At 41.1% G+C, this 21,641-nt stretch overlaps 2 protein-coding genes across 4 annotated transcripts; one reads left to right on the top strand and one right to left on the bottom strand.

Moving 5' to 3' along the window:
* Positions 1-816: 816 nt before the first annotated feature.
* Positions 817-2,960, bottom strand: clic5a (chloride intracellular channel 5a). The gene is made up of 5 exons (XM_084574153.1): positions 2,890-2,960; positions 2,323-2,448; positions 2,133-2,239; positions 1,092-1,273; positions 817-998 (listed from the first exon to the last, which is right to left on the bottom strand). The coding sequence occupies exons 1-5, from the start codon at positions 2,943-2,945 to the stop codon at positions 834-836; spliced, it is 636 nt and encodes a 211-aa protein (XP_084430279.1). The 5' UTR covers positions 2,946-2,960; the 3' UTR covers positions 817-833.
* A 5,571-nt stretch (positions 2,961-8,531) lies between these two features.
* enpp4 (ectonucleotide pyrophosphatase/phosphodiesterase 4) lies at positions 8,532-14,858 on the top strand. Of its 3 annotated transcripts, none has more exons than XM_084574403.1 (8): positions 8,532-8,664; positions 9,876-10,113; positions 10,213-10,506; positions 10,608-10,712; positions 10,988-11,186; positions 11,300-11,473; positions 11,620-11,889; positions 12,470-14,858. In XM_084574403.1, exons 2-8 carry the CDS (start codon positions 9,877-9,879, stop codon positions 12,574-12,576), a joined length of 1,386 nt encoding a protein of 461 aa, XP_084430529.1. In that variant the 5' UTR covers positions 8,532-8,664; position 9,876; the 3' UTR covers positions 12,577-14,858. The 3 variants fall into 3 exon arrangements, with proteins under 3 accessions (XP_084430529.1, XP_084430530.1, XP_084430531.1); XM_084574404.1 differs by having other exon boundaries at positions 8,547-8,664; positions 9,810-10,113; XM_084574405.1 differs by lacking the exon at positions 8,532-8,664 and adding an exon at positions 8,963-9,021.
* Positions 14,859-21,641: the final 6,783 nt, after the last annotated feature.

The following is a 21,641-nucleotide window of genomic DNA, read 5'->3' as shown; positions in this document are numbered from 1 at the left end:
AAGACAAAATCTCCCAGACAAAAGCTAAACGTTAGCTAATTATGTGCTTCTTTGCTTTGTAGTAGGCTAATACTTGGTTAGCTTGTGTGGTAATTAGCATGCTTGTATGCCATTTGTTTTAAAACAAGAACATGTATCTTAGCCACAAGTATGATATTATATTTTTTTTTGCGAAAAGACAAAATCTCCCAGACAAAAGCTAAACGTTAGCTAATTATGTGCTTCTTTGCTTTGTAGTAGGCTAATACTTGGTTAGCTTGTGTGGTGATGAGCATGCTAACATTTGCGCCACGTGTTAAAGCAGATAAACTAACACAGGGTTTTATTATTCTTTTCACGTTTCTGTGTTATTGGTAGGAAAAGCCACCCTCTAAACGCTTTACATGCAAATGATCTCTCTCTACAGCATGTTTATACTGCTTCAACCTGATGAGAAATCCCTGCGGAAACCTCCCAAAGGGATCAATAAAGTTGTCTATCTAGCTATCTATCTATCTATCAAAGCTAGGGACAGACATGAGCTCGTTATGATTTCTAAGATATGATTGGACAGTTGCATAAAATGCAAACTTCAAACACATTTTCTATATAAATAAAAGTGAAATATTTTGTTTTTTAAACATTATAATCATGATAACCTGAACATGATAAAAATCGTGGGCGGTCGCCTCATAAATTGAAGCTTGAACTTCTCGTCAGGTGCACAGGTTCGATTCCAGTCTGTGCCCACTGCTGCAAGTCGGCCCCTCTCATGTGTAAAACGATTCATTAGATTTATTTATTTATTCATTAATTTATTTAGTGAATAAAGAATTAAGTTGTTGGGGGTGGATTCACTTCCCCAGCCTTTTGGCTACGTCCTTGTAGGCTAGCTCGATTTCCACGTCAGCTGCACACGTGTTGGTGAACTCGTCCCGGCTGTAGGCGTTGTCAAGGTACCGCCACACCCCTCTGAACTCAGACGGGATGGTGTACTTTCTGTACTTCTTTGCGACCACCTGAACAAAAACAAAGCCATTGCAACACTGTCGTAAATGCCGTAAATTCAGATGACCAAAAGAACCAAAAAGAATCGCAGCAAAGCAGGTTACCTTGACGACATGAAGTTTGGGGAGGAGGTTGCAGTCTGCCAGCGTCAGTTCATCTCCATCCAGGTATTTGCGGGTGGATGATCCCTCACCGCTGTGACGTCCCTTCTGAAGCTCTTCAGGTAGTGGACTCATCAGGTACTCATCCAGCTGAGCCAAGGCCTTGTTTAGACTCTTCTCCAATGCTGAAATATATATATATGTCTTTCATTTTAGTATATATTGTAACTGCTAAGAGTAAGGGATGTAGGCCATAACTGCCAAACTGTAATTGTTCACCAAAAAGCAGCTAACCTCGCAAAAAACACTGGAAGGAAAAGCTAGAGGCCAGTTAGCTTAGCTTAGCATAGAGGCTGGAGGCTCTATCTTTTGCCAGCAGACAACATTATTAGGAGTGAAGACCTTTTAAATCAGTTGAACTGTTTAAAACACAGTTAACTGTAAAAACAAAAATGCTGAAATGTACAGCCTGAAGCTAGTTAGCTTAGCATAAAAACTAAAGGCATTGGAAACAGCCCGCCTGGCTATGTCTAAGGGTCACAAGGACTTACTTAACAGCGGTAACACCCTGATTGTTGGTTTTATAATAACGTTTTTTTATAATGGACAAACAGATAAAATTTTACGTATTTATTACACTTTAGAGACATTGGTCGTGTTTTTTAACCTTTAGACCGAGGAGGGCCAGATTCAGTGAACTGCTCGTTTCTGTGCCAAAGTGCAAGAAACGGCAAAAAAAATTACTTTAGCAGTACAAATATTTTAACTTTATACATAAGTATATAAATGAATACAATATTACTCCCTTTTAAGTGATTAATTCATTTTGTACATGGTCTCTGTAAGAAATAAACAAAATAAACTAAACTAAACCTGTTTCTGAAATGTCCCGTCTTTATGCTAAGCTAACCAGCTGCTGGCTCCTTAAAATAAATAAAACAGACTTGATCTTTACAGAAACACACAGGTTAAATTTCCAGATGTTTCCAGCGTTTCTGTTCAGATTTGAATAATTCTGCTCAAGTTTGGATACAGCACTCTCACCTTGATTTTTGTCTGGTCTTGTGTTTTTCACATAAGCTGAGAACCTGGCAAATATGTCATTTCCCGCTGTGTTGGATTCACGGTTCCTTGCTGCAAGTCTGGGATACCTGAGGAACAGGGAGTTTACATGGTGTCAGGATGTTTGTTGCCCTATTTACTATTCCCCTGTGTGCGTGTGTCTGAGGCCTACTTTGGCGGAGCCAGCGTCGCCTCCAGGTACTCCTCGATTTTGTTGACATCAGTGAGAACCTCCCCTTGGAAGGTGAGGAAGGGCGGGTGGGTCCCTGGCGCCAAGTTGTGAAGATCGGCAGGTTTCCTAATTGGATTAAATCGTTTTACAACTTTGTTTATTATCTTTTATATGAAATTTAATCTAGATGTTATGCAAGGCACAAATCATGCAGCAGTTAGTATTTCAGCTTGTGCTAGTTCTCTACGTATAGTACAGCCTGATGGAAATTTAGTGTCTAGTATCAAAGGTGGATTGAGCAAGTGGAAATTGTGATCTGCTGACAGTAGGTGAAAATTTGCTGTTCAAAGTGCAATAAATGTGCACCGACTGGAGGAACAACATTATTACAGCCAGGCCACTAATGTGTCTAAAATCCCAGTTCCACATGTGGACATCTCATTAGGTCACATTAGGTCTACTGAAAACTGACTGCTTTAATTCTGCATAAACTATAATTCTGAGGCACAATTGACGGCAGAAACTAACTTTAGAGCTTTAATTATTATGTGATGATTACTGAATTACCTCTTGAGGTCAACAGTGGTGACATTGAAAACTACTCCTTTAAGCCACAGGATCATGAAGAGGCGCTGAGAGAATGGACAGTTTCCAATGCTCTCCCCATCACTCCCAGCCTGCAAACACACACAACGTAAACATGGTGAGACACTAATACCGAAGAATAAGAATATAGCGTCGAGCTGCGTGTGTGCATATTTGTACAGCAAACATGTCAAACTCATTAACATAGTGACAGGCACACACAGCTGTATACACTGATTCACACACACATACACAATGTACACACTGAATGTGTGTGTGTGCTCGACTCGCTTGCAACAGTATACTGTAACGAGACACCGAGTCCAACATGAATAATCCACGCTGCTTCCATTAGCCGCCTCACTGCCTATTTGGACCTCTTGGTCTTGTACATATAGTGTCTGCTGTATCAAATATAAAAATTATACTCCACTGTTTGTCAACTCTCACCCAAAACATGTTCTATCTACCTTTCTTTGCCAGTAAATACCTAAAACAAATCATCATAAACAACCATTGTGTAGATTTTGCATGTCTTGATTAGTTTTCTAGAAAATGACAGCTGACTATTGAGTAAACCGTGCAATTCAGATGTAAGATTCTCCTATTTCCATGCAGCCAGTGCTGTTAATTTATGCCAATACAATAGGTCAGCCAATAGCAAAGCGGTCAATATTACTTCAGCAGTGTAACAGGAGCTAAAGCTGTAGCAAGAAGCCAGTTAGCTTAGCCTATAGTTAAATTTTAATGTCAAAAAGCTAGCCAGTCTACTGCTGTTTTCAATATTTTTGCTAAGCTAACCAGCTGTTTTAAATTGAAATTTTACAAATGAATTGGGTGTGAATTTATTGTTTTTTATAACTCTGGACAGAGCTGGGATAGCCCCACCCTCCCCTGGTTTGCTTCCGTGTCTAGATAGTTTCGTGTTGCGTCCAGTCTGTATGCTAAGCTAATCAGCTGCTGGTTGAATTTTTACAAATTAATAATGCTTTAGTGGCATTGGTCTGGCTATTTAAATTTTTGGACTGGATAGGGCTAACTTCCATTGCGAGCTAGTTTCCCCTTTTTTCTCTCTTTATGCTAAGCTAAACAGTGCGAGATTTCATATTTAGCATACATTGAAGGCAGCAGTGTACATTTTCCAATAAAGTCTCTGCAAAATAGAGTAAAAAACACATTTTCTATTTAGACCATTTGACCGCTACACCATAAGAGCTAAAATTCAACCTATTTCACTTGTTACATTTATTAAAGGACCACACAAGGGGTCCTTTAAACATGTTTGGTCAGCAAACATAGACACTAATAAACCACACATCAATATACACAGGTACAACTAATGTACATGCACATACCAACACATACTGTATCATAACCTTAGCCTATTCAAAGCTGCTGGTCTCAATACTGAAAGGATCACAGTAATAATTCAGTGGGTGAGAGAAAGAGAGAGATTGTCTACGCACGTGGGTGTCAGGTTAACACATGGAAAATCAGCGTGCAACAACAACAACATGGCATGCACACGCTTAAAGGAGCCACCCCCCAAAAACACACACGGCTGATTATAAACGGGACATTTTAATTGTATGTGTCAGTCATACACATAAATAGCAACTGTTATGGGATGAATGCAGAGAAGGATTAGCAAATTTAGAAGTGTACACACGCCAAAATGCACACACTGTAAGCCCCACCTTAACAAATAGTTCAATATCAGGGTCCTTGTCCTCCTCTGCTGCAGTATCCGTCATGGTCAGGAAAAAACTTTGCTTGTGTGTTTTGTTTCCACAGTGTAGATGTGTTAGTTGGTGTGTGTTTGTGTCTCAGTTTTCAGCAGATTCTACTCCAGGTCCATTTAGTGAAGTCAGCTCGGTCCCATAGCAGCTCTGTCACAGTGTCAGCTGAGGACGAACGCCAGCAAGTGTGACAAAAAGAGAGAGAGGGAGAGAGAGAGTGTGTGTGTGTGTGTGAGGGGTTCAATATGTACCCGAGGTCTCTGTGGTGGGGCGTGACAGTGACGGGAAAAAATAACCCCCTTTTTGGTGGGGAGGGGGCAAGGGTGTCAAGTGGGAGCACGAGTGTAAGCGAGGAGGGAATGGGCAGAGCAGTTCTCCCAAGGGTGCCCCTCCCACCTCTTACAGCTCTGACTGACAACAAATCGTGTGACTTTGAATCATTGAGAGTCATTGTCACCTTCTCGGGCTCATCAGCACCCATGGGTCGCATGCAGTCTGCATCCCACGTGGCATTTGGTACGAACTTGCCACCAAAATATATGTTCCCTGTAGTGCAGTAAGGTTTGATAAACTATTTATTTTTGACTTATTTGTAAAGATTTATATCTTCATGACGAGCAAATTTCGATGTTTTTATCGGGCCGCTAATAAATATCAGACTAAAGTAACTTTTTACTAAGAGCAAGCTTGACTTTTTAGTTGCTCTCCATTTCATCAGGAAGCTGGTTCCTCTCTATTCAAGCAAGCTATATTACGAGTAAGGTGTCCAACTCATAAATGTTAATAAATCATTCATGAGATGCTCGACTTTGCCAAGTGTGCTGTTGCTAATGTTAATAAGTAGCTGAAAAATAGATTCTGGAGTTTCCTGACACCTTGTAGGCATTTTCTGAAAGATAAGTAGGTGAACCTTCCAATGGAGCCGCCCTCCTCACTAGCTAGGGGCTATAGCTGAAAAGACAACCAAGTGTTCGACCATAAGAACTGCCATCTTTTAGGATTGGTGGATTATCTCTTAGTGGCAATTACAAACTGCTGGGTGTCAAACACTGACATGATATAAATGTGGATGAATCCTGTGTGTCGTCAATCATAGAGGGCACTTTTGAAGCTCAGCGTGGTGGCTCTTGGGTGTCGCCATCTTGGCCATGCCCGACTCCTCCCTTTCTTTGCCAGTTCAAAAAATTGAGTGACTTTAATGTGGATAGCTGTAGGATAGCGTTGATGCTATTTAAACAAGTGAGTTACACAAAAAGGAAAGCAATGTATAGTTGTCATGAATGTGGAAATTAGCTAAAGCGATCAAATCCCTTTTCTGGTTCTTGGATTGACTCGCTTTTGTTGAAAGCCCCAAGTTTCCGTTTGAAGAACTGCGGTTTTGGGCACTTCATTTTGGTTCAACTTGACACCATTTTGGTTCCTTCCAGTCAAACTTCCACTGGTCATACCCTTCCCTTTCCTTTCTCTTCCCAAAATTTGCTATCATCGACATAAAAATTCACCGTACTCAGCAAATATCTTAGTTCCCTCTGTTCTTGCTGTTTCGGTGCGCTTACAGTGGTAACATCCCGTCAAAACCTGGAAAACTTAATCATACACTTCAGTGTAAACTAAATAAAAGGTTGAAAGAGAATTCCACTCTCTGGTGGGGCCGGCCGTAGACTTTGGTCTCGTTATTTCAGCACTGCCTTATGAAAGTTATATTATGCCGTTGTAGTTTCAAAGTGTACGATTTATGATCCCCGTATGCTCTACTGCAACTGGACTTTAGTGTGGATTGTGCAGATTACGTAATAAATAATTTCTGTTGCCGTGTGAGTTTGGGTGTGGGTGTGATACATGAAACTCAACTCAAACACATGTGATAGGAGCCCTCGCCATCTACCCCAGCACTGACTCAGAACATTCTTGTCAGTGCAACTTAACTTATATTTAGAACCGGAGTAACCCCGTCCAAAGCACACATACATAGGAATGACTGAACACGATGGCCTATAAATAGAAGTGCATGTGAACAACACACTGAGTTACATAAAGGGCCCAAACAACGGGGCAACACCCACTGACCTTGTACTCTTGTCCATACACAGCTGTTATGAATCAATGAATGGATTAGTTCGCCGGTTTGAGTATTTCTTCCTCACCTTTACAAAAAGAGTAACCTGATGTGTATTTTCTTTAGGCAGAACCCCAGGTTCTTCCTTCTCAGAGGATGATGAGGATGAGGATGAAGCTGAGGATCGGCGTGATGAGTCTACCACCATCTGAGGGGACTCCCTCCCCCAGGTCAGGTCTTTGCTGGTCTCCACCTCTATCTTCTCTTCTTTTTCGCTCTCGCTCTCGCTCTCTACTTCTTTTTCGCTCTCGCTCTCGCTCTCTTCTTCTTTTTCGCTCTCACTCTCTTCTGATTTTTTGCTCTCGCTCTCTTCTTTTTCGCTCTCGCTCTCGCTCTCTTCTTTTTTCCTTTCTTCTTCTTTCTCTTTCTCTTCCTCTTCTTCTTTCTCTTCAGCATTAGAGGAAGATGAGGAGGAGGATGAGGACGAGGATGAGGATGCACTGCCTCTCCTCTCCATTGTGGAAGGGTGATGCGCGGGTAGAGGAGGGGGGCTCCCTACTCTCCTGCTGTCCGATTCCGTGTTCCCATGCTCTGAACTCCCATGGTTAACCTCTTCGTACGTCCTCTCCATGATCACGTCATATGAACCTGACCCCTCGTTCTCGTATATGGAGTTTACGCTCTCGTAAACGGGCTGCCCAGAGCGATCCATCCTGGGCGAAGACATCGAACAGAGGTCGTCCTGAGCCGGTGGAGCCTGTCAAGGTGTACGCCGGAGTGAATGTGTTGCAAACGGTGCATGTCTTATCAAAAAGCACAGGGACAGGACTTTGGTCGGGGATGGCTGATTGGCGATGCCAAGGAAAGACAACGATGATTGATAAAGGAGAATACAGCTGAAATATGCTGCATGTTATTGCTACGTGGAGGGCCGCTATCTCCTCAGCTATTATATAACTTTATTGTGCCTTAAAAGCAGCGGTCCTGCATAGATGTTCCTCAGGCCATAAGACTCTACAACGCCTCCCTGTGAGGAAACAACTGGACTATGGTCAGAGATGACTGCTATCTATCTATCTATCTATTACGACTGTCATTGTCAAGTTTCTAAGTGTGTACTGACAAAAAAAAAAAAAAAAGAATAGACTTGGTTTCTATCTTCACGTCACTGTTTCATTTCCTGATTTTGGATTTGTGCTATGGAGAAGGGATACGAACAACATCTGCTCACAAGACTGTGTTCGGAACTGCGTAACTTGGATGCCGAACAAAATTGCAACAGCATTCTGCAAAGTAATGTTAAAGAGGCATTGTGTTGGAGATGGTCATGCACCTCTGATTTACCACAATGTTTTGTAATAAGGTTATTTTAAAGCTTTTACTGAAAGCTATAGGTTATTATGATTTAAACTGGCATTCAGATATCTTCTAATTTTTAACAAATGGGCACCAAATAATATTTTGCACACACACTATGATGAAAACAAGCCAGTCACTCACACTTGCCCCCTCCGTTTATTTATCTGAAAGCTGATTGGCTGTTGGAACCGTCAATTCTGTCATGGCGGGGGGTTACGTCAATTTAAGGCAACAAAAGCAACGGTAGACGGCCTTTATATCAAAATAAAAGCACCCCCGTTTTAAATAAACCTTAAATAAAATAATTTGTAGAAAATGCGGGGTTTTATTAATCGTAGGTAGCAAATTAAATTGGTGTTAAAATAGAAAACGAAAGAAAACACGACAAAAATACAATTATTTTGTTTAAATATTGTGTGGTGTTTCAAGGACGAATTTATTTTGAAATTCCCTACCGGAACTGAATAAAAATAGCATTCGCTAACTTGACAGCGTCCTAGAAATTGTGTATTCCGTGGAAGTGAGCCGATGATGTCGCTGCGATACTAAAGTTATTGAACCGTCTTGTCTGGGGGGGACGCTTACCTGCGAGCTCTGTAACAGGTAACACGATTATTCAAATCAGCACGGCTGCTAGCTTTACGCGAAACGCTGTGACATTAGCAAGCTAACATGCGCTATATACAGACCGCTAACCAGCTCCTCTGTTGAAAGTGAAAATAAAATAATGCGTTTTTTGCTAATTTGACTATTTGCGAATTATTTCTCGTTTGACTAATAGGCGTATTCGCAAGTGTTTATTTATGTAATTATTAGTTTAGTTATTATTTCATTTATTTTTTTGGAAATGTTTCTTTAAGAACCGCGACTTCCTGGTTGTGGTTATTTCTTAGAGCTGTGTGTTGACAGTTGCTTAAGCTGGAAGTTGGTGGCGTCGTTATCTCACTATCTCCAAAACAGGTGTGTGTGTGTGAAGTATAAATATATGTCTAAAGGCTGAAATATTTTAAATGTAAAATAGAAAAGAAGTAGGCTCACTTTTGCACTTTTGTGTACGTTTCTGACATGTGCGTCACATAAAATAGGGGAAAGGGGAAAGCATTGAATTGGAGTGAATTTAACCACACGGTGAAATATTCCCACAACCTGTATACCAGTCAGATTTTACAGATTTTAATTGCCTCAAGTAAATGATAAAAAAAAAATAATAAAAAATGTTTTATGGTAGAAAGTGAAGAGGAAGTATTCCTTAGCAGTTGTTTTGCTGACTTTTTGTCAGGATGTGTCAGGGTGTGATGTGGGTTTTGCTTGCTTGTTGTAACTGTCTGCTCGTGTGTTTTTGTAGTCCCCAACAAATGTGTTTGTCTAGAAATTTGATGCAAAAGGAAGCAGGATGTTGCCGTCACTGTGTCAGATCACAGAGAGGCAATTAATTAGCTTTTGTTGAACCTAATGTCCATTATAATCGGTTCCTGCACTGCTGAGCTCCACTTCCACTCTAAAACTCACTTCTTGCCTTTGTCTGCGTTGACCCCGGCATGTGGAAATCTGCTGGACAAACTCTAGAACAATCCTGTCTCATATCTATATCTCAGATCTTGAGATCTTTAGGTTTTTTTTTTTTTTTTTTGAACGGTTGGAGTTTCCATGTTGCCTGCGGTTACAGCGTGAAATAACGGCCGCAAGTTTCACTTCCTACAAAGCGAAAGCAAAGGATAATTTTAGCCTTTTTGCTTCTTCTGTTGTAGCTCTACTCTCAAAGCACACTGAAGATTTCTTCACCATTATCCCACCTTTCTTTTCCACGCTTTAAGGATGTTGCTTAAAATACTGCTGGGCTTCCTGTGTGGCGTCGGCGCTGTGGCCGCAGAGAACGACACGGCTCATCAGGGTCCTGTTCCTCTCCTGCTGGTGTCGTTCGACGGTTTCCGAGCTGACTACCTGCAGAGGTTCCCCATGCCCAACCTGAAGCGGCTGTACAGCAAAGGAGTCCTGGTGAAGGAGCTCACCAACGTCTTCATCACCAAGACCTTTCCCAACCACTACAGCCTGGTGAGCGTAAATGTTGTTTTGATTGTGGCTGTATATTAATTCTGTCTGTCCCAGTTTATTTGCATAGCAAAACAGAATAATAATTGTTTTCCTCTCCAGGTGACGGGGCTATACGCAGAGTCTCACGGCATCCTGGCCAGTAACATGTACGACCCGGTCAGCCACAAGCACTTCCATGTTCGCAACGACAGCGACCCGATGTGGTGGAACGAGGCGGAGCCCCTCTGGGTCACGGCGCTGGACTCCGGCTACAAGACGGCGGCCATGATGTGGCCCGGCTCGGACGTGACCATCAGGAACCACACCGCGACGCACTTCTTTCCGTACAACCCTGATGTGACATTTAAGGAACGACTCGGCAACGTGACAAACTGGATATTAGGAAACGGAAAGGTTGCGTTGTGTTTATTATTATAAAACCTCACTGGCACTATGGCGTGGAAGGGTTCATAGCCACTGTCTGACCTTCTGTACTGTTCTTACCATTTAATCAGGAGCAAGGAGTGATGTTCGCAGCTCTCTACTGGGAGGAGCCGGACCGATCAGGTCACATGTTTGGCCCTGAAAACGATGTTGAAATGGGAAAAGCTTTAAAGGAGGTTAGTTCAGATTGCACATTACAGACCTGTATGCTACTGTTTGGGGTTCATGTATTTTATTCATGGGTTTTATAGTTGCACCAACAATTTTTATAGACTTGCTTGATGTTGACATGTTTGCATTTAGTACTATAAATATAGAATTTCTTTCTTCCTTATAAGCTCTACATGATCCAGTGGCTAATCACATTTGAACAAAATTTGTAAGGAATCGTTTTCTTTCAGATTTGTCTTGAAGGAGACAATTATTGATGGGTGTGTTTGTGTGCAATCAGGTTGACGACAACATTGGCCTGCTGATGTCGGAGCTGAATCGGACCGGCCTCTGGGGTCGCATCAACGTCATGATAACCAGCGACCACGGCATGGCCCAGTGCTCAGCTAAAAAACTCATACGGCTGGACGATTGCCTCCCCCCGGACAATTACACATTGGTGGACCTCACACCCGTTGCGGCCCTCATCCCACTCGGAGGTAATGGACTGACGCCACTGAGCGTTTAATTAGGAGATTGAAAGTTGTAGGTGTAGTTATTTATTTTTTTTAATGCGTTGCTCCTGTAAATGTTTATTTTCTTTGCTATCCAGACCAAGAGGCTGTCTTCTCTCGGCTAAAAAACTGCCACCCAAACATGAAGGCATATTTGAAGAACAACATCCCTAATCGTCTTCACTACAAGAACAATGAGCGCATCCAGCCGATCATATTGATCGCCGACGAGGGCTGGACCATAGTGCAACGAGGAACCAAGCTGCCCAGATGTACGTGTCTCAATTCTTCTGTCAATACTGTGACTGATAATTGTGATGGAGGACACGTGGCTGCATTTTCTTTTATTTATCATGGGTCAAACACCCTCAGAGCAATTTATGTTACCGACCAGCCTCCATATTAATTCTCTCCTCAGTGGGCGATCATGGCTACGACAACTCCCTACCCAGCATGCACCCATTCCTGGCCGCGACGGGGCCCAACTTCCGTCAGGATTATGAAATGGGCAGTTTACAGAGTGTGGACGTGTACCCGCTCATGTGCCGCCTGTTGTCGGTGCCACCGCGGACAAACAACGGCACCCTGAGCCAGGCTCGGTGCATGCTGGCTAACGAGTCCTGCTCGGAGGTCCCGTTGGTGGTAGGCCTCGTTATAGGCGTCTTACTAGTGCTCACAACAATCACAGGTAAGTTCAAACAATTGTGACATTGTACTGATATTTGTCTATGCTTTATATGCCCCATTGGTCGCATGTTAATAAGTAACAAGGGGACCAAAGATAGAGCCTTGGGGAACCCAAAAAAAGAGTCTCAGAAGAGGGAGGCAGCTCCTACTCGTTGTATTGTGCAGGTTTGGCTGTTGACTTCACCAGAGTTAGCTCAAAGATCAGTTCACCAAGTAAATAAATGACTGCATACTTCTATATACCCACAAACCCAGATTACTCATCGTCTTACGCTTTGTTAATGATTTCTCGTGATCATCATTCACTCACAGATGTTTGCCCAGACGGGTGAGATGCTTCAACTCGATGTCTCGTTCCTCATTAGCTGCCGATATGACTGATGCTCACATTTGTATTTGCAGATCTGGAGGCAACAATTTGCACAAGAATGTTAAATTATTCCCACTTGGATCTGTACTTATTTGATCATGAACGTCCTTCAAATGTTTATTTATTACTTTTAATAATATGCGTGATTAGTTCTCTGTGTGGCTCTTTTCTTATATCTGTTTTGGACCTGACAAGACTCTTTCCCCCTCAGTTCTATTCAGGTTCCTGACGGTCCGCCGCAACTCAGGGCCCCGGCCCTTCCGGAGGCTGCAGGTTGACTACGACGACGACGACGACGACGACCCCTTATTGGAGTGAAACCGGTCTGAGCCATTTGTGTCACCTGTTCGTGCTCCAATAGGTACTTGACATGTTGCACTTTACTGTCCTTGCTTCCCTCCGTCACGTCTGTGTCTACACATCCAGTAGAAAGACAGGTGGGTACACCGACTGTGGAGTTGTGCACTGGTGTAAAAGCAGCTACAGGTAGTGGTGGACACCATAGCTGTTATTGAGTCTCCGTAATGTTACTGTTGTTGAAAATCCTTGGACTTGAACATGTGACGAGACGGCATTGGTGTATTGCTTGTTTTGAGGAAACATGATTGGTCGGAGGACAATAAGATTATTTTAGGCCAAGAAAATGTTTAAGTTACTGATTTCAGAGATTACTTTGATTTTTCTTTATGAATTGTGTTTTGTATTTTTTTTTTTTTTTGAGTGGATTATTTTTGTCACTGTACTTTTTTTTTTGTCAGCAGAGGGCGCCAGTAGTTTATGTAAGATTTATTCAGAGTGTTGCTGATATCCTGTGTTTATCAGAGAGTTTGGAGCACGTAGGCTGGTTTTGATTGTCATTATTCTTGTCGTTCTTCTCCTTTTTGTTTCCTGTTATCTGATCCTGCAGTCCTCTGAGTAATACTTCAATTTCCCCGTATATTTTAATTTCCTTCTTTTAATTTCCGTCCTTTAAACTGACTAAACTGCAAATAATTTACTACTAAAGGCTCACCAAGGTGTGCTCTTGTTTCAAAGAGGGAGCTTTCTATTCATATTTCCATTTCAACTGCTGGTGTGTCAGGTATCCATCCATGCTTCTGTTTGAATGATACCAAAGACTGTTACTAAAATGCACAACAAACACTCCAAAGAGATAATCGCCACAATAAAAGTTAAAAAGGGATTTGTATCACACAAAAAAATAAAGATGGGATAGCTAAACACTGGGTCACCAAGAGTTTAACAATAGTACACGGTCAAATTCAGGTAGTGGGTTGAAACTTGAATAATTATCTAGGAGGCAGCTCTTCAGATTTATCTGCTGCTTATCCACAAGTGTGGTGTCCTTGGTCAAATGGCTGCTCGCAGGTGTCAAAACCTTGAGTGTCTAACTCTGCTGTTATTATGAAAGACAAATCCAATGAAAAGGCCAACTTTGAATGTGTCCTAAAACAAGAACACGATGTCTTCTGCTTCTGCGCCGTAGACGTCCATTGATGTTCAGAAATACAGCACATCAGGGAGACACGTTGTCGCACTTTGGCTCAAGTCCACATACACCGTCCTGCTATTAAATATGCACTGCCCACTGGTGATTGGCCTCATGGTGGGTGTCTTAGCGGTACTTGAGTCAATCACTGGTAAATCTGAATGAATACCTGTTATGTCTATGCATTGCACAACGCACTGATTGGATGGTGACACATTAGAGAAAGGGGGCCGAGTACAGAACCCTGGGGAACCCCACAAAAAAAAACTAGCTAGAAGTCTGGTTCACGCAAATTCAAATTAAATAGTTAATACTTCACATTTTGAACAAAATTCACAGGCCAAAAACAAAAGTAGCTCATGGTGTATTCTTTGAGATTTTGAGTTGACTTCAGCTCGTCCACACACTCCGTCCTGCTGCTAAATATGCACCAAATGGACATAAATTCCCCAGCTTTATTCCTCTTGTTTGAGTAACATTTGCTACAAAAAAAGTGCCCAGCTGTTTTTAGGAAATTAGAGTTGTTGTTTTTTTAATTAAACTATGTACGATAATGTAAAATACTATAGTACATTGCTAGTTTTTGGTCTTTTCGTGGGATTTGTTGACACGTTACCAAGCCTTACCCTAAGATGCAGTACTGCTTGCTTGCATGCTTATTACAGCTGTGTATGTAGATGTTCATGCATTTATTCGTGTGTGTATAAGTATACCCATGGCTGCTGAAACAAGAGGAAAAATCCATTCTCAACAAATGAGTATGTGAAATAAACTTAACCACAGTTGCTTCAGGTCACCGGGGAAGATGAACATTTTAGGACAGGACAAAAAAAATGTTTCTTCATTTGCACCGTCATGCATTTCTGTATATCTCTTTGCCATGAGTCAAATTTAGGCCAGTGATATGATGTAAAATACAATATAGAAGCCTCCATCTCAACATGGGCTCACTGTCTTCATATTTATGTGTGTTTTAAATTATTTAAAAGGCCTCAATGTTTTTAGAGGTGTTAAAAATAATTTTGTTACTATGCAAATTGTAGTGCCTGGCCTGTGAAGAGAGGTTTGTTTAAATGAGATCTAAATAAGTGAATAAAGTTGACTGAAAATCCTTTTTCTTCCTGTTGTGATTAAAAACCCTTCACAATCAAATGTCAGCGGAAAGTAAGAGCGACACACGTTTGGAAAAATTAATTTATATTCCTTTATATGTTTTTTTTTTATCTCCATCGCAGTCACAACATTACAATGTAATAAAATGGTAAATATATAAAATCAAACTCAGTACTGACGCATATACATTTCTGTATTGTGTTTCAAAACCAAATGAACTATACATGTTTTCATTTATATCTGTTTTCATTTAAAATCTGTCATAAGTTCTATGTAGTCATCTTTTGTTATTGTAAATCTCTTGTCTCTTTACAGATAAATAGACTTTGTTTTCAGGAGGTATTGTAACAAAAATAACACATTTCCTAATGCTGGCCTGCTGGAGCCATTGAAAATATCATTCAACTCTTCCCCAGTTTACTAAACACAGAATACACAGACAAACCAGAGATACATCATGTGTCTTCTCATTTGTCTCCCGTCCGTCTTGTTTGTGGTTGGTCAGAGATATTTGGTGTGAATCAGGGAACCCCCTCCCACAAAAAGAAAGAGCAAAAGATTCCTGAATAGGTGTTGTTGATTTCTTTTTTATGAGCAGGAGTGGTTGGAACATGGTTGACGACGGCAGCCATCACTTCTACAGGGAAGGTAGGAGATGTTAGCCAGACAGTCGTTATGCTAAGCTAACACTGGTTGGAAACCGTTTTGGTGAACTAAATCAAACATTTTTGATATTTTGGAAAATATAATTATTACTTTTTTTTGCTGAGAGAGCAAAGACACATACCATTATCATATATGCATGTTAACTTTCAAGCTAAAGTCAGCAGCTGGATTAAGTTAGCATAAAGACACAGGAAGCAGGGTAGACAGCTGGCCTGTTGGATGTGTTACATAAAACCCACCAGCACGTCTATATTTTAACTAAACTATTTATTTTATTATTTGTGTTTCTTTTTTTTATCTACACAAAAATAAAAAATAAAATGAACTTAAAGAAATGGTAGTTTATTGGTTTCCATCTATTCAGAGCTAGCTACTGCGTGCTATTTAGCCGTTTCCCTTAGCTTCCTCCTTTTTTATGCTAATTGCAGCTAAATACTTTACAGGTGGGAATAAGTGCTTTTACACAAACCGTACGGGTTTGAAAGTGACATTTGTGTTGAATAAATGAATACATGTAAAATAATAATAATAAATAGATTCGTTTTGCTAATCATTACTTCGGTAGGAGGTTCCGTTAGCAGAGCTAGCTAGCGAGCTAATTAGCTATGCTGTGAAGCCAAATAAATCACTGGGATTAAAAAGTAGCATTTCTCTGTAAATAAATGAAATTTAGTGTAAAATATTTGCTTCTGTAGTCATTGCATTTTGCGGAGAAATGAAGATTATATTTTGTTATTATACAATCTAACTGAATCCAGCTAATAGGCTAGTTAGCTATTCTAGCTAACTAGCCTATTAGCTGTTTCCTTTGCTTCCAGCTTTTATGCTAACTGACGTTAAATACTAAACCATAAGGACATGTCTGTAAGATAAATAATACTATATAATCGGTTTTGATTTTTTCTAACCATTCCCTGTGGATCAGGAGTTTCTCTGCAGAGAAAATAAAAGACAATATCTAGTTTTTAGCAGGAGAGACTATATCTAAATTATGTACAATATAATTTTGTACAAAAAACAAAACTGAACCAAAGCACAACTGTGACTGTCTGGCAAATCACCTCCAGAAACTTCACCCGCCTACAGATCTACTAATATCAGTGTGCTTATACTCAAGACAACACGATGGCACAGATTCCTACAAAAAACAAAAACAAAAAAAACACAGTTTCCAGTCGAGCTGTATTTTTCTTCTCTCGTCTTACATTCTGGATATTTATAAAGAACATTTACTATCAGTACATTTGAAAGAGCCATCTAAGCAAACCCATGGAACATAGATCAAACTGAGGAGGATTGCCAAAATAAAACAATAATAAAAAAAGGTATTTACAATCAAAATGCCAACCACGAGAAAATGAAAGGTACTTCTGCACATCAAAACTCTCTAGAGCTACTTTTTTTAGTTTCTTTTTTTTTTCAAACACAGTAGAAAAGCATGACCCTGACAAAATAAAAGCTGTCTTATAGATACATCCAAGTTAAGGTTTAGTTTGACCCTGCCCTGTGCTTGTAGTATCCAAACCCGAGTCCAACCACTGAAAACGTTTCCACCGTTTTTTTCTCTGATTGCGTATTTGTGCTGACACAACCTCCAGCTCCAAATCAAGAAAACGATTTCAGTCGCGGTTGGACTCGGATCTGGTAGAAACTGCTCTGAGATCAGAAACAGTTTAGCGTCTGGCCTCTTGGTTCTTTAAAACCACGATGAGTGATGATAATTTCACAGCTCTGGACCAAGCAAGTAAAACTTTGGCTACAAGAAAAGAAAAAGCATATGAAGCATTAGTGACACATACGTTAGCTTGCACTCGCAAACACACACACATCACATCTTTCACACACACACACACACACAGCCTTAACACAGGCCTCATATGCTTTGCAGACCCTGATAGTGGAACATTTGTGTGTTTATCCAAAGGAAACCAAAAAAAAAAAAGGATTTAATCTTCACAATAAGATACACATTCTTCATTCGGGAGGCGGCATTCATCCCAGTTATCACCAAGGCAAAGGTACATAACAGTTCTCCCCCTCCCGACTCCCAATTACAACTCATCAAAAGACAATCTTAATAGAAGAAAAGTGTAAAACAACTCCTTGAACTTGACCAAATTACACAAAGATTTTTAAAATGTAAACAAATGGAACAACAGGTTTGCATTGCTGCACGTTAACACTTTTTTTTTTCTCCCCACCTCTTCTCACAAAAAAAAAGAGGCAAAGATAATGCTGAAACAAGCAATACATGAGAACAGTGATGTGGTATTGTTCTGTAAAGGTTATCCAAGCCCAGAACCTTCTCGTCTGTAACCTTGCATAGCTGTGGATGTGTAGCCATACAACATAACACTGACTGGATTGTTTTTTTTTCTTTATTATTTCCTACAGAGTGGGCCTGGTTAAGGCTCTGGTTTTCACTGGAAAACTTTTCATATTGCGGCAAGCAGACTCAACTTTAGACCCAGAGTGGATGAATTTTTGACTTGTCGTTGATGCAAGATTGAGGTATGACACCTGCACTTTGATTTGAAAGGCGTAAGTCGAGTCTGAACGCCGCACGTGCACACTATAAATAAGGAGCTGTACTATTTGGTGTTGTCCGACCTGATTTGGCTGCGTTAAACCTGATCTCTGATTGGCTGGAGCTCTAGGTGCGCGGGTCAAAAAGATCAGAGGTCAGCGCCGGGGGGGGGGGGGGGGGGAGGAAAGCGAGCTATAACAGCTGCTCAGGAGCTCAAAATGAATCTCCTTCTAACAACAACAACAACAACAGCACTGTGACTCTTCAAACATTTAAGTCTCTGCAGTGACCATTTACCTGTGCCCTCGAATCTAGAACATTCATGCAAAGAAATTCACAAGCACGATCTGTGAAACGGACAAGGAGAATGCCTGACTGTGGTCTCTACATGGCACATATTCAGTTTTTAGGACGACGTGCTAACACAGTGTGGTGTTTTCCTTTTCCTGACTTCTGTGCACTGGACCCATGCTTAATGTACGACGCATGTCCAGAGCAGAGTGTACCAAAAACGTAGCACCAACCTCCTATGGGGGGAAAAAAAAGAAATACACCTCCGCCTCATCTGAGCGTATAAGGCATTGTCGCGTTTATGTGTCGCTCAGATTCACAGAGACAGAAGGTGTTGCTGTTTTTATGTACACTCTCCGCGCGAGGAAACCTAGAATTAACACTAAACAATCTTTCTAAACATATTTGGCTAAATTCTCCACGGTCACCACAACTATACAAAAACCATACGGCTTGACTCAATAGCACCATATGAATATTGTTCCCAAATTATAAAGGGGTCAGGGATTATTGGACACTGGTGTGTGAGTAAGTGTGTGTTTGTGTGTCGGGAGTGGTGAGGTAGGGATACATCCTCATACTTTGTGTGTCGCGTACTAAGCATATCTCCCTGCTGCTGGAGGAAAAAACCCTGTGTGTGTATTTGTGTTTGAGTGTATATGTGTGTGTGTGTGTGTGTACACTAAGCACATCTCCCTGCGTCGGAGACTTGCATAGCTTCTGCAGGACAGGAAGAGCAGTTGTCCATTTGGACGGAGCCTTTGGCACAGCCTTGGCCGATAACTGAAGGCAGTACTCAAGTTGCACCATAGAATTCAAAGAGACAATCTGCCCTTATTGCACCATAAGTACATGTGTGTTTCATATTTGCACCATATGAAGTGGGATTAGCAGCCAATTGACTCTGTAGCTTGAAGGTTGCACCATATGAACGCAGATGCAGCTGCTTCCGTCGCACCTATTGAATCTATTTGCCAGTTTGCAGCAAATGAACTGATTTGTCTTTTTTTTTGTGTTAATCAGCTAGCACCACAGAAAAGTAATGTAAGCTCACTGCCTCACTGTTGACGCTTAAAGGGATACTTTAAGCATTTTTGGTGTTGGTCTCCTTTTTTTTTTATTTTACTTGCCCATACTGTGTCTGGGGCAAAGGTCTGGGACACCCACGAACGGCTTGATTGATTAATCCGAGGGTCGTGAGAAGATTAACAGGATAGGAAGGATGTTTCTGCTCTTTTTAAAATCGTTTTAGCCTCTAAAAACTATTTAGATGGGAAAAAAAAGGTTTTGGACGTAGGGTTACGTCTTTCCGATCATTCAAAATCAGCAGATCCTCACACAAGAGGCTAGAAATGTTGAAATTTTGCTTGATTAATGAAAACCGGTGGCTGCTAAACCCTCACAAACACAATTTGGACCAAAAAAAGAGACCAAAACTCTAAAATATGTTAAAGTACCCCTTCGTTTAACTCTTTTTATGTGCTCTTAAGCTCTTTCACTTTCCCCTGCTCGATCCTCTTGGACAGCAGAAAGAACAAGAAGCATGTGTTGGGATCATCTTTTCCAAACGGCACCATCCCAAATGGCTCCTCTATCACTGACATGGGACTGACGGACGGAAAAGCTGTGGACGGCAGATAAACACTTTCCAATCGTTTAGCGTTTTACTCGCCACCCCGCTGAGCAAACGGCAGCCCCATCCCCCTTCGGGAGCCTTCCCGTCGACGGGCCGATGACTGATATCTCAGCTCATTTGTTGTCCCCTGCCAATGTAACAGCTTGGATTACGGGGATAAACAAACCAAATAAAAAAAAAAATAAATAATGAGCCACACATCACAGCTCAGCCGTGGGTGGCTTCGGAGGAGTCGATATTGGAGGCGATACAGGAGTAGACGAGTCATCGGGAGGGGGTTGTGACGACTGAAGTCCAAAACAGGTTTTTATATCGGCTTCAGTGGCAGCACCCTGTTAGCGTGACATGACTAAGACATCACACACGAGAATGTAGTAGACACGGATCAAAAATAATTAGTCTCTCTCTGATGCAAATTTGGCGATCCCTAGTTTAACCCCTACGAGCCCAACAGGAAGTTATGGAGAGGCGTTGGACCCCCTGACGGCACACACAACTATGATATTATGATAATATTTAAGATAAAACCACATATTAGTAATACTTAAATCATCAGCTGGCACCAAGACGTCTTCCACTGACATGGTAGTTGATGGTGTTGCTGTGTTTCATCTCTTTATTTCTAAATCTGTTTTTTTTTTCAGTCATTTTCTTCTAGTTAAGTTTTTTTTTCATATAAATTTCACATTAGAATCCCATCCATCATGTTTTTGTTTTGTCTTTCTAATTCCTACATTATGATAACTGCTCATTAGCTTCCTAAACCGTTTGACCGCCAAGCATTTAGTGTTTCCAATGCCGTAACTAGCTCAGTGCTAGCATTGTAGCGTGCAAGATGTTTTGAGAGACTTCAGTTACAGTAAAGAGATCTAATAATAATTAATTTTTTTTAATATATGGGCTGATAATTCATTAAATTTATAACCGTCTCGGTTAATATCTCGTCAAAATGACCAGCTAGCTAGCTACGTGTAGCTGTTGTCGCTATTTTTGGTGCCAAATTCAGATTTTCCTCCAAGCTAAAGCCACTAATTGTCACTTAACATGGGCTACGCAACTCATTGGCAGTTTATTATTTTTTTTTAAAGTATGTAACTACAGCCGAGATGCCGTGAGCATAGAAGGGTGCGCAGACCAAAAGCGGAACGGAGTTAGCCTAGCTAGCTCAGCTAGCTTAACTTGTAGCGAGTTAATGCTATTATTTTAATGGCTGGGCTAAGAAATAGTGACAGGATCAAACTGTACTGGTTTTATAGGTGTCCAAGCTAACAAAGCTAACATAGCTAGCTCTTTCCACCTGCTTTCAGCTTTAATGCTAAGCTAAGCTAATCACTTCTGCCATATTTGGTGTACAAGCATGAGAGTAGTCTGTTTTAACACCGGCAAGAAAACCAATAAACGGAATTCAGAAAAATTTGGGCTGTTTAAGAGGCAAAATTTTTTGTATGAAATTGTTAATTTGTGTGAATACTTGCTCTATCGCCGTCGTTTCCCATCATGCCCCTGCCACTCTCTCTGCTAACCTTGTCGGCCAGGTCCCAAAAATCGAATGTGTCCAAGAGGTTTGTCCAACATCAATGTGACGGCACGTTTAAAAAAACACCCTCTCTGTACATACAAAATATATACACTACCTTTTCACGAGACTGAACGACGATTAA

This window comes from Chelon labrosus (assembly GCF_963514085.1).
Source record: "Chelon labrosus genome assembly, chromosome: 24".
Taxonomy (NCBI): domain Eukaryota; kingdom Metazoa; phylum Chordata; class Actinopteri; order Mugiliformes; family Mugilidae; genus Chelon; species Chelon labrosus.
The sequence above is the reverse complement of the archived record's forward strand: the minus strand, read 5'-3'. Positions and strand labels throughout refer to the sequence as shown.

Bases quoted from the DNA above. Each gene is read 5' to 3' on its own strand.
- enpp4 (XM_084574403.1), top strand. From the start codon at position 9,877: ATGTTGCTTAAAATACTGCTGGGCTTCCTGTGTGGCGTCGGCGCTGTG. The intron at 11,187-11,299 runs GTAATGGACTGA...TTTGCTATCCAG, and splicing joins GGCCCTCATCCCACTCGGAG to ACCAAGAGGCTGTCTTCTCT. The intron at 11,474-11,619 runs GTACGTGTCTCA...TTCTCTCCTCAG, and splicing joins AGGAACCAAGCTGCCCAGAT to TGGGCGATCATGGCTACGAC.
- clic5a (XM_084574153.1), bottom strand. From the start codon at position 2,945: ATGATCCTGTGGCTTAAAGGAGTAGTTTTCAATGTCACCACTGTTGAC. The intron at 2,240-2,322 runs GTAGGCCTCAGA...CCTGTTCCTCAG, and splicing joins GCGACGCTGGCTCCGCCAAA to GTATCCCAGACTTGCAGCAA. The intron at 1,274-2,132 runs GTGAGAGTGCTG...TATATATTTCAG, and splicing joins AAGACCAGACAAAAATCAAG to CATTGGAGAAGAGTCTAAAC.